Below are 13,151 nucleotides of genomic sequence, written 5' to 3'. Positions count from 1 at the left end.
TTAAGGACCTATTGTTAAAGCTCTGTTGGTTTAAACTTATACTAAATTATTTAAAGTCAGAGACATCTGTCATGAAGATGACAAAGGTTACGGTAGTGACCACCCCTGAACACGCTGCACCTGATCACTGAATTAAGTAGAACAGTGATGGGTTTAATCCACGTGTGTGACTAACACATAGCTCTGAACTTCAGAAAACAAAACACCAGCCTAGATTCCCTAGGTTAACTGCCAGCAACCTTCCCCCTGAAAAGCTTTCCGACGCGCTGAAAGACCTCGCTGCACTAATCCAGCGGCTCGTATCACCCAGCCGTGTGTACGTTACACACAAGCCAGAAGCCCAGCAGAGAACTGCTCTGCCCGGCCAAGTTACGCTCCCTTGAAATGGTGCCACCCAGAGGCTGTGTCCAGGGAGGCAAACCTGCTCTTGCAACTTCAAACGTAGCACAAAAAGAGGGAAAAAAGAAAAATACCACTGGCGTGGCAATACCACAAAAGCAGTGACGACTTTCTGGCAAAATAAGCACTTTCCATAAGGTGTGCGCACTCTTCCCAGTTAAAGGGGTATTTGCTGCACCCAGCACAGGAGGGACCGACCCCAGGAGGGCACGTCCCCATCACACTGCCTTCTTCCAGGGAGGCCCCACGACAGGCAGCCCCCGTACTTGCTGGCTCACTGTGCCGGGAGTTCCAAAGCAGCCAAGTGTCTAGCTTTTGTGGGATGGGCATATGCTAGTATTTCTGCTGCCAAATGTCTTTCCTCTTCTTTGTTAAGACACTGGTCTCTGAGTGGAGGCTGTCACTGAACGCTAGCTGCCAATCTTCATGGCTGGCAGAGAACATGACATCCTTGAAGGTCCAAGCCACCAGCAACTTGAAAGCATTAGTATTATTTCCCTGACAGCAAAATTCTCACCGCAAAGAAATGCAAAGATACCCAAAAAGAGTGGACAGACTGGGAGAGGCAGGGCAAGGGAGAACCTACTAAAAACCACAATGCTCCCTACTGCATTAAGTTGATTTAATACATAATCAATCAATTTTTGTTCCTGAAATTGTTCTATTTTCGGGGGGGCGGGGGGGGAAGCCAAATATTTCAATAGAGTTGGAAATGGAAAAATAACTAACTGAAACCCCAATCCTTTAATCCCACATGGAAAGCTCACAGTTTCCGAGGTCTGTGTACAGTGTTACAAGACACAGTGAGAAAGGATCCCGTGCTAGCATTCTGCGTGTGAGCAGGTGAAGCCAGCGACGAGTAGACAAACGCACTGGGGTCACCCATGGTGTCACCTGCTTAAATTCAGTCACACCAACATTGACCAAGACCCACACCCTTATTTGCAGTTAACAAAAGGTCAGAATTTATTAATTTATCAGCAACGCTCTTCATAACCCAAGCTCTGGCTCATTCGCTGTGTGAGCTTGGATGGACACATAACCTCCATCTTTCTATTTGCAGAGAAAATACTTACTTGGATCGTCTTACTATTTTAAGAAACTGCATCGCTATTTATAAAGCACTTTGCCCTCCCACAGAACCTGAGTGGAATACAGAACGCTCATTTTTACAACCTCGTCGTCTCACTGGACTTGGCTCTGGAGTGCGTTCTGTGCTCCACTGGGCCGTGGGGAATCGCTGGACGACAAGAATGAATTTCTACCCCACTTCACTCAGTCCCACCCTAAAGAGAAGATTGAATTTTCTTACTTGTATCTGATCTTTTCATCCATGTCTTGAGGTGGTTCTTCTATAACGAATGAGACTAAATCTTCCAGACATTCTGCTTTTAACAGAAACTCTATCAGTTTGCGGTTCTGGGCTTTACATTCCTGTAACACGTCTTCCTCATCCATTAACTCCTTCAGTGTTACATCTTCTCTTTCTAGGAGTGTGTCTATGTGGGATGATGAGTGCAGATCAAATTTCCAGAACATGCTGGTCTAAACAAAATGCAGAGAGTATTTCAAATAAAATTTCAAATTCACATGTTAATTTTTCAAATTGCAGTTTAGTTTTACAGTCTAAAATGCCACAAATAAAGTTTCATGCTGAACCTATAAGATACTTCCTAAGTAAGTAAAATCAAGCAAGAGTTTTCTCCTCAGAAAAGAAATAGTTTTATTGGTCACAAAAAATGGACGAGAAAATGCTGAAAGAACGCTACTAGTTGGGGTTTTAACCTGCAAAATGAGCCCATCCACACTTTGTTACGAATGCCGGGAAAGGAAGAAAGAACACCCTTTCTGAAGGGCAGAAAACAGATTCTTCCACAGAAGTCGTATGTTCAGCAGCAAATGCCAAGTCCTGAGACCTCGGTGTCGGGCAGTCTTGAGAACACTAGAGTTAAATAAACACACCACAGCCAGCAGTACTATCAGCCACTGACAGCACTTTCACAGCCGAAAGCCGTAATATGGTAAAGCCCATGTCAATTCTTAATTAAAAACTAAAAAGCCGGAACCTCATTCTTGAGGAATGAGAGACACCAGTTCTCAATTGCAAGGAAGAACACTTGACTTACCATGATCACTCCACCACGCCACATACACTGTTCCTGCCTCTGCCTCCTGTCCCTCAACCAGGAAAACAACCAAATTTGTCTTCTTCAAGTTACAGAGTTAAAGGAGGTGCTTATTGGAAACGACCGGAAATAGGAAACACAGGGTCCACTGTATGATCTAAAGCTGCCATGACGAGACAATCTCACAGGCCATTCCTGAGAACAAGATGACAAAGGTCTGACTAGGGACAGGACCATTCAAAAGTCACGTCTGTCAAAGGTAGTCACTGCAGAAGTCCTGAAGCAGGGGGTAAGACACATACTTATTCCATGTAACCACCTGGAGAAGTGGCCCCATTAGCACCAAGAGCAAGCCAATATCCACATGTGCTCATTTAAAATCCTGCGCGGAACCAGCCTGGGTAAAAGGAAGGAAACTGCAAAAGGTCGTCACCTATGGACAGACAGCACACATACATTTTTCAAAGTATGTAGTTTGCTAAATCAACCACAGTAGGAGATCGGGTGGGGATGTTTGATACTTTCATGAACATGTGCTCAAGAGTATTCTTTAAACTAGAGATCACGGAGGGCAACATTTATTTATGCTGCTAGTCAAACAGATCAACCCAGCAATAGAGCAGCAGAACGACCTGTGCTCCATGGCAGGTCACTCACGGGTGTGTGAGGGCACATCCACGTCACCGGACCTCACCAGGAAGTCCACGTATGAGCAGCGTTTAAAATAAAGCGCAGTTTTAAGGAAACTCAGAAAGAAAAGGACTCCTTCAGGGAACCAGTTTTAGGTAAGAAATACGGTGTTACATTAGTTGTCTGCTAAAAAAAAAAAATCCTGAACTGTTTCGAAAGAGACATAAAGCAACATGCTGTCATCACCGGGCAACAACAGACCCAGGCCGGGCGGGGTGAGAAGCCGGCGTGCAGGCTGGCCTGACTCGCGCTGCCGTCACCACGGCGCTCGCCGGCACGACACAAAGCAGTGGCCCACAACATCAGGCCCAGCTGTCTCTTACCTCTTGATGAGCAGGCCAATAATATCGTACAGAAGACATCACAGAACATGCTAGAGAAGCAACGTCACAACTCCCCGCAGAGCCAGTCACCCCCACTACTCGCCAACAGTGACGTCCCTCCTCCAAGACGAGGAGCGGCAGAGCCCATTAGCTCCGTAGCACGTCTGCCAGCGAAGGAAAGAAACGCATATATTTCAAACCCAAGAGCAACCCACTTGCACCCAAAGCAATTACGAAGGAACTAGGGAATAATGGCAAAGATGATATCCATACACGTAACAAGCAGGAAGTTTGGGGAAAAGGACAGTGGAAATAAATCTTATGCGTAAATGCTTTTTTGGTGTTCAGATTTGCGGAAAATGGCAAACCAATAACAATAAAACACCCGTATTGTGTCATTTTATCCTAGTAAAACTGACAAGGAGCAAAAAAGACAAAGGGCTACCAAAGGTAACTCCCAAGGGGGAAAGAAGAGAAGCAGGTTTCCAGCCCTCCCAGAGGAGGGGAGGCCTCGCCTCCCTTGCTCCGGGCTGTCAGCGGCAACGGCTCGGCTCGCTCCCGTGTTTCTAAAATCACAAATTCTGAAGAGAGTCCACCTTCTTTCCACTCTTCCCCACACTCAATATAAAGCCTGCGATGACTGAAATGGCTGCACCCAGCACAGCGGCCCACTGACAGGGCCGCAGCCCGGCCGTGGAGACGCCTCGCATACATGCGCTCACACCGCTCCCTGCTTAAGTAGCAACACGACCTTCGAGAACAATCATGTCCGTCCACCTTGCCTTCAAAATTGGTCGTGGAAACTTTGATCCTAGGATGTCTACAGACTGACAAAATAGTTCCTTCTACTTAGTTTAAATACGTCAGTAAAGTCACTGACTGAAAAGCTACCAGGTGTGTTAAAACACCTTCCCACAGCCCGGGCCCTAACATTATCAGGTCAGTATGTGCCACGTTGGTCTATCGGCCAAATTTCCTATGATCGAATGGGCTCTCCACCTGAAGTCAGAAAACTGAACATAGTTAATAATTTAGCCCGAAACCTTTTTAAAAAATTACGTCTCATTTAAAGTAACATCTTTTTACTTTTTCTGTAATCCCTTGTATGAAGTATAATGGAAAATACTAAGTAAGAAATCACAAAAAATGTAAATCTGGTATCAAGCCCTAACTATTGGCTAATTATAGACAAGATATACACTCACATCCATCAAAAATAAACTATAACACCTACAAACTATAGATTAAGTCATACTTCTAAATTATGGATCAAGACATAATAATCATATCTATCCTCAAATAAAATCCAACTTCCAAAATGTTACCATTATAAAGATAACTCACTAAATACTAGATTTATAAAAAAGACTGGTAATTAGTAGTGATGAAATGGAAGCAGAAATTGGCAAACTGTGGTCCAAAGACCAAACCCAGCTCCAGCCTGCTAGTTAAGATGACGCTGATATTCTTAACGGGTTGTTTTAGGAAATGAGGAGAATAATCGACAGGGACCATATGTAGCCCACAAAGCCTAAAATATTTACTCTCTGGTACTTTACAGAAAAAGTTCAGCGTCCCTTGCTCAACAGGGAGGGATTGTCTACCAGATCCACACTCCTCTCCGTGGGCACTCACTAGACCACACTGCCAACTTCTCAGGCAGGCAGGTACGGCCACGTAACGCAGTTTTCCCCAATGTGCTGTGAACCACCTCCCTGTGCCCTCCCCCGCTGCACGGAGCCGGATGCGGAGGACAAACCAGGCCCTAAGTGAAGGCAGAGCTGAAAAAGGAGGTGCAGCTGCCCCATCACCACAGGGGAGAAGGCTGCCTGCCAACCTGACGGCTGCCCTAGGCTGTGTCACCGTGTTTCCCCGAAAATAAGACCTAGCCAGACAATCAGCTCTAATGCGTCTTTGGAGCAAAAATTAATATAAGACCTGGTAGTATATCATATCATACCATATCGTATCATATTACCCGGTCTTAGTAAAATAAGACTGGGTCTTACATTAATTTTTGCTCCAAAAGATGCATTAGAGCTGATGGTCCGGCTAGGTCGTCTTTTCGGGGAAACGGGGGAAACGGGGTACACGAGCCGGTGCACACCTGCTGTGTGTGTCCAGCAGAGCAGAGGGCCTACCTGACCAACCAGCTCCTCTAAATCCCCAAGTCTGACTTCGCTGTTATTATGCTTATTAAACACAAGAAAATGAATTCTTTAGCAACTATCTTTTAAAATGCCTTTTGCTTTCTACGATCCTGAATTGGAATAGCATTGTCATTCAAGTGAGAACACTTGGAAATACACATTTCCATTTTGCATTTTAATACAAACTTAAAAATAAAACCACAGTAGTGACACCTAAAACAAACATTATGTATTTTATCTTTCAGCCAAACAGCAAATTGACTGGAAAGTGGTAAATTAGTTATCCCTGGCTTGGCCCTGGTTTTCGTTTGTGCCCTTTGAAATAGAAACAAGCAAGGGGTGAACTAATAGTTACAAAGTTCAACTGCCCAGGGGCCTGAGGTAAAACAGAGTCCTCTGAAAAACATACCTACTTTAAGATACTCAAAAACACCCTGCAAGGAGTCAGAACTCCAAAAGTTCATTTTCAGGACATAAATACACTTTAAAATCCATACCCAGGCTACATACGTACATAATTGATCAAAATAGACTGAAAATAGGGTTTTCTCCAAAAGGGGCTGAAGGTTAGATCGGCAGGTCACCAGGGAGTTACCTGTTACTCGATGTCATAGATAGATGCCAGCCTCTGCTGTTTTCTACCTTCCCCAAATCTTAAGACACAAGTGAAAATTACCATCTTACTCGTATATATGCAAAACAGGACCAAAGGATCCCTAACCCTATTCATCTCAGATCAACTGCTTTAATTAAGGGTCCTCTGAAATTACTGAAATACCATCCTCAGAAGCAAAATCTGGGCCCAGGTACCTCTACTTCACAGCAGTTAGGCAGTGACACTTGGTTTCTGAAAGGAAAGGTGTGACCCTTTCCCTAGGACACACCAACTGGCAAGTCATCTGCAAGAGGCGTGACAAGAACACCAGTCTGTCCACAGAATCTGCCCAGGCGCTGCTGTGGTCGAGTATATTCAGTAAGGGCCCGAGTGTGGTTTATGTAAAGCACCTACACCCCCTGGCTTTCACCACAGACACACCATTTCCCCCCAAACCTTGTTAGGACTGACTAGCAAGCATCTGAACCAGACGCGGACGCCAAAGCCAGGCTGGCCCTGAGGCCTCGGGAAAGCAACCTCCTCCCTAAGTGGCAGTGCCCTCCCAGGGAAACTGGTTGCAAGGAGCCAGTGAGAAACCCCAAGAAAGTAGGAATAACATCCAGGAACTGGGCGAATGGCAGCTCCGGGGCAATGAGCACGTCCCCCACTAGAGCCAGTGAGCTTCGAACCAGCGCTTCCCAGCCTTTCATGGGCACAGGAAACACCGAGGGGTCTCGTTCTGAGTCAGTAAAGCAGGGCTCCGGCCCGAGCCTCTCCAGCAAGCTTCCAGACTCCTGCACTGCCACCCTGGGCTGAAACCATTGCTGATCGTGTGTGACAAAGTGCAGTAAGTAATTCAAATAATTATACACCCATGAGAAACAGGAAAAGCATGCTTTGCAAACATGTGACTGTTTATTTCAGAAACTCCCTGTGGACAAGCTGATATGAGTGGGTTTTCTTCCGACAGGACAGAAGCAGACATTAACATATGATATCACTTTCCAACAGGGGCCCAAAAAAACTGACACCACAAACATGCTAACAGATAAACTATTAGAACTCTGAAGAAAACAAACGCTAATCATCCTACCTACAAATGAAAAGCAAACTGTGGGAATGACAAGAAGAACTTGAATGAATTTAAGATGCAAAATGTGCTACGCATATAAACTCTGAATTCAAACTGTTTGAATTGAGCAATTTTCTATCCAAGTAGGATAGCTGTACTCGGCAAAACCCCAAGTCTACACGCTGCTATGAACTATGGGACGCCTGTACCCAGGACTGGCTGGGGCCCGGGCAAAAGGTCCAAAGATTATGAAGTATTCGAGACAGCAACAGCGAGCTTAAAGCAAACGCCGCTGAGCATGGGGTCCTGAGAGAGAGATGCCCGGGCTACACACCCACGAAGCCAGCCCCACCTACACCAGTCCATAACCGGCCCCACGGGGGTCCCTAAGACCCCAAATCCTAAGTGAGTATTTGCTGTCATGCGCAGTCATGCAATAGACTTGCATAAGGTATTTCTGGTTTAAATAACTGCAGTTACCTAAACACACGGGGTACAAACAACAAAAATAGGAGAAGCAGCTGCTCCCGCCTAAGATAACACATGGGAAAGAGTTAAAACAACAAAATGTGTCATAAATATTTAATACTGTTTCTTTAAAATGTGCTATGAAGGAGGATATTTGCAGTGCAGTTTTTTTTCATGACTTATACAAAGGCATGCAAGCACATGGCCCAAGTTCAAGCTCCCACACACCTGCAGTTCGTCTCTCTGCCGCATGCCCCAGGCCCCTCTCACCACCGCTGCCCAGTGGCTGGCCCCACCCACCACCCAAGCGGGGGGAGCTAATACAAATATCACCCAAGTCACAACGGAAGCCACATGTAAGTGTAACGTTTCTAGGAGCCACATCAAAAAGGTCAAAGAAACTGGCAAAATTAATTTTAATAGTGTATTTGATCTAACTTCACATATCCAAACATTATTTCAACATGCAATTCTTTTAGTACTAAGTCTTAAAATCTGGGTGTATTTTATACTTACAGTACATCTCAGTTTGGACCAGCCACATTTCAAGTCCTGTGTTTCCCCAAGTAATATAATACCCGGTCTTATATTAATTTTTGCTCCAAAAGACGCATTAGAGCTGATTGTCCGGCTAGGTCTTATTTTTGGGGAAACACGGTACTCAAGTCACATCTGTAATGTGCTTCTAACAAAGCGACTGACAAGCAGCATTTAAGAGTGTAATTTCAGGGACTATAAGTGATACCCAGGCTGTAATAAAAGTAGTGATGGTTTTTATAACACTTCTAATAAAGATGTTTCTAACCAATCTACATGCAACATGTGTTCAGACAGCGTTAGTTCAGGGAATGAAGTAAAACCCATCTTGCAACAGCACTTGTAACAAACATGTCTAACAAGGTTTTAAAAAGTCACATTCGGCTGCTGTATTGGACAAAACAGGTCTAATTATATAATTACTACAATTATGACTCAGTTTCTCTCCTGATACTAAAATAGCCCCCCCATCTCCTTCGACAGCCAACATCAACAGTTAACCACCTTTTCCACACAACAGCCAATTTTCCTTTCTTCTAAAATATAAACGTACATGCAAAATCGTATTATTTATATATATATAGCAATTGAACATTCTTCAACTCAAAAAAGCAGGTCACAAGAAAACAAGAACCGCTTTTTAGCCTCTAAACCAGGGGTGTCCAAACTGCGGCCCGCAATCCGTTTTTTATTGGCCCGCAGCAAATTCCAAAAATGTATTTAGTTTACTTAAATAAACCAGGTGAGGCAATACGTACTTCACCTCGAGTGAGTGGCCTGGCTGTTTGTGTATTTTACCGCATATGGCCCTTGGTGAAAAACGTTGAAAAAAGTTTGGACACCCTGCTCTAAACCTAGGAATATTTGTAGGAATAAAAAGAAGTCTTCAAATTCTTTGCCTTGAAATGATGAAGAGGGCGAGATCTTAAATCAGGCAGGCCACAAGTGGCTTGTCACTGATTTAGATATACCTACTCACATTTTAAAATAGGTGTATTTATTTCATTTTATAAGCTAATTCAAAAATACACAAAGAAGAAAAAAAATGCCTAGGTGATTCAAACACGTTGGGAAACAATGTTGTTTGTTTAATGTATTAAAAACAAAGAAAACCCTAGACACCCTACTCGTCCGGGAGAAAACTGAAAACAGAGCCTTCATGGCCGCCATTCAGATTCAAAACTTGCTTATTCCCCCACAGCAGGCACAGGAGACCTGGGAACAGGATGTGAACAGGTGCGCGGCTGGAAGGCCGTTCTTCCTGGCTCACCTGCTCCTGCCAGAGGCCTATACCTGGAGCCGCAGGCCCCCGCCCTGGGCTTACATTCAGGTATGTGGGAAACCCAGTGGGCAGCGTCTCACAAGACCCAAGTGCGGAATTTTGTTGGGCTCCAGAAGGGTTGGCAGCTGCTCACTAGTGGCACGGCAGTAAGGAGGGGACAGGGAGGAAAGTAACTATAAATAGGCGAATGCAGAGTCACTGTGAAGGGAGGTCACCTGTCAGTGGTGTAAGTTAACGACAAGCTCCTCCTCCTCACAGCAAAGCCCAAGGCCGAGGCAAACATTCTCATTTTCGCATGAAGAGGTACAAAGATGGGACCCAGGAAGGAGTGAGCTGGCCTTGAAGCAGCTCTCGCTGTACTAAGGAAAAGGACCCCAAAGGACGGCGAAGTCCGCCCAGAGGCTGCTTGTCCCCTCAGCAAAGGCATCCATTCTGAACCGTCGAACCAGCCCCCGCCCCCCGCCCCAAAAGGCTGGATTACGTAAGTCAATAATGAGTGTCCACTGGAGGGAACGGATTTCCTTAAAGAAAAGGGCGATACACGCGCAGAGCCCGCTCCATGGGGTTTGCTCTGCAACTGCTTCTTTCAAAGAACGTGTTAAAAGCGATTTAACATGTTTCTACCATCCAGATATTCTAGAATCTTTCTCCGTTTTACTCTGCTTTTTCTTTGCTAGTTCAGCTTTCATAGTAGTAAATAAAGGACTGAAATCCATTTACTATGTGCTATACTAAGCAACAGGTACTTGTAAAGCCTAATATGCACTGTACTGAGGAATACAGGAGTGACATGATAAATGGTCCCTGCCCCTTGAATACAATAAAACTCAGAAGAGAGAAAATACAGAGAATAAAAAGGATAAACTCCAAGCCTGCTCTGTGGAAAGGAGCACAACAGAAGGGAGCCTGGCCAGAGACTTCATTACACCTGCGGCCTAAGCCGGGCCTCCAAAGGGAGGTGATGCAGAAGCAGAAAGGAGTCCGGGCCAGGAGGAATGAGCCCGCAAACGCGGAGCAAGCACGGAGGACGGGCAGGAAGACGCAGCAGCTTCAGGCAAGTTCACAGCAGGGAGGATGTCCTGATGACAAGAAGAAAGAGCCTTTCAGGAGGTACTGGGAATAGGTTAGGGACACAAGGCCACGCGTGAATGCTCAGCAGAGCAGTGGGCTTGCTGCAGAAGCGAAGAGGGGACCAGTGAGTCTAACTGAGATAAATGCGCATTAAAAATATCTATAGTAGAGTAAGCAACAGATTTCAGTAACACACAGAAACACATCTGCATAGAAGCAGAGGAAAAGTGACACAGCCGTGACATTTATGCTGCAGCGAGTATCCTTTCCACAGAGCTTCTGCTCCTCCAGATGCCAAGACGGGGAAGGGGACTCACCTGTTCTGGGCAGGGCCAAGTATGCGAAGGGCGGAGAGCTGAAGCGAGACCACGATGGTGGGACACGCAGGGACCACACAGCACACTCAGACATGAGCAGTGAAGGAGGTGAGAAGAGGCGGATGAGCGACAAGGTCAGAGCTACAGCTCAAACACAGAACCGCCAGCAACATGAAAGACAGACTGGAGAGGGTCGAGCCCAGAAGAATCCAGAGGCTTTTTCAAGAACTCACAGAACATGGCAAGGCCCTGAGAAGCCTCTACTTCCAAAACCAGTGCGTCCCCTCAGAGATTTCCCACTAAATTACCATTCCTCTGCCAATTTCAACCATAATTCTGCCTCCTCCAAGCCTAATCCTTCCTTTCTGGCTGTGCTTTGCTATCGGACAATACAAACTGGTGCTTGCCTTTGGTATTCTGGGCGGCCTGGGAAATCCATGACCTTCAGAAAGCGAATGCCTACCCCACACCGGGGACAACTCCACATATACCACACGGTGAGGGGTACGATCTTATCACCCACGTCACCTTTATATTTAAAAAGCCAACTGCCAATCAAAGAAAAGCCAGCCTTTCTATGGTCACCTCGTTCACGTTAGAACAAGTAATGTGTTCCTCCCCAAATTCTCGTTATGAAAACTTAAATGTACGTGAATTTCTGTGCATAAATTCCATCAGTCCAAGTATATGCAAAGCATGACTTATTTTTTTTTAAAGTTTTGGGTTTTTTGTTGTTGTTTGTTTTTTGTTTTTAAGTGATACTGGGGGGTTGGCGAAAAAAGACAAATAATGAGGATGACACAATGGTAATCAAGATTTGACAGGAACCTTGTCAGAGATCAAAGGAATAAAGACAAGGAAAACCCAGTTGGATCTAGACATCCTGTGTGTGTGTGTGTGTGTGTCTGTGTGTCTGTGTACACACGCATGCATGCACTCAAATACACACATGATGGAGGGGAGGGTGTAGCTAAGAGAGTATAATAAATGTCAAAGTCAAATCAGAAAATTCTTATGGGCTGTGGATAGAGGGTTTTCCATCTCAAGCATTCAGGATTCTCTGACTGTCTGAAACCAGGTAGGACCATCAACAAACGTGAAAGAAGTAACAAGTAACTGGGGAGCAAGAAGAAATACGACATGAATAGTCTAGCCTCTATCTGCAATAAAACAAAGACATTTTTAAGTCTCTAAAACTGTAGGGAGGAAGGGGGGTCCCGAGCAAGTGAGGGACAGTATGACAGGGAATTCAGCTAGGGAGGGAATTCTGCTCTAGCATGGAGTGAGGGGAACACTTGGAAAATCCAATTCAACTAAGTTTTAACTAAGTGAAAGCAGTTTATCAGCAGTTTGTGAGTCACCCAATCTGAAGCAAGTGACAGTGGCCACTTGATTATTCATGTGTCTGTTACAGACAGGGTGCCCCAAGAACACAGCCTTCCTAAATCAGGTACACGAGAGCATACTGAGACACTTCTGGAAAAAAGTCCCAAAGAAACAAGCTTCAGGTTAAGAATGAGCTAACTGTCCTCGTTAATCTCTAACTAAATTCAGTAACAGAAGACAGAATGCACAAATTGGTCAAAAAAGCTCACCCAGCAAACTTGCATGAGACCGTGCGTGCACGACCATAAGGCATTCAGGGCTCTCTCCAAGGCTCCTAGACCCGCAGTGATGAACTGTGCGCGTCCAGAAAGCGCTGTCCTTCACGAATGTTCTACCAGGGTGCACCCTCGTGCACAAGAAAAGGAAAAGCAGATTCAGGGACTCAACAGTCGGCTCAGGGATACAAGTTCAGTGCAGAATGTGAGAATAGTTTTGAGTCTTGATAGCTCCTTATGACAAGCAACCTTCAAGCTCTTTTAGCGATTCCACAAAAACATTACCTATCTTGACACTGGAACTTCCTATTAAAAGTAGAAACATGGTGAGCAGCCAGATGGCTCAGGTGGTTAGAGCTGAACAGCAGGGTTGCTGGTTCAATTCCCACATGGGCCAGTGAGCTGCACCCTCCACAACTAGATTGAAGACAATGAGCTGCCGCTGAGCTGCCGGCGGGGCGGCCGGATGGCTGTTGGTTAGAGCGCAAGCTCTCAACAACAAGGTTGCCGGTTCAATTCC

General features: G+C 45.3%; 1 protein-coding gene across 19 annotated transcripts in view; it reads right to left on the bottom strand.

Annotated features, from left to right (window-relative positions):
* Nucleotides 1-13,151, bottom strand: part of PPP6R3 (protein phosphatase 6 regulatory subunit 3) — a 128,951-nt gene that overhangs the window by 69,639 nt on the left and 46,161 nt on the right. For 16 of the 19 annotated variants that reach the window (XM_019755615.3, XM_019755617.3, XM_019755619.3 and 13 more), the window contains one exon: nucleotides 1,712-1,944. The exons of 2 other annotated variants lie outside the window; for them this stretch is intronic. In XM_019755615.3, the coding sequence (XP_019611174.1) occupies nucleotides 1,712-1,938 (227 nt within the window). In that variant the 5' untranslated portion in view covers nucleotides 1,939-1,944. Of the gene's footprint in view, nucleotides 1-1,711; nucleotides 1,945-13,151 lie in introns of those variants that run through there. One more of the 19 variants, XM_074336843.2, reaches the window with a different exon arrangement.

Source organism: Rhinolophus sinicus, chromosome 14, assembly GCF_057876585.1.
Source record: "Rhinolophus sinicus isolate RSI-liver-muscle chromosome 14, RSI-T2T, whole genome shotgun sequence".
Taxonomy (NCBI): Eukaryota; Metazoa; Chordata; class Mammalia; order Chiroptera; family Rhinolophidae; genus Rhinolophus; species Rhinolophus sinicus.
Note: the sequence above shows the minus strand (reverse complement) of the source record. Positions and strands in the feature narration are given on the sequence as shown.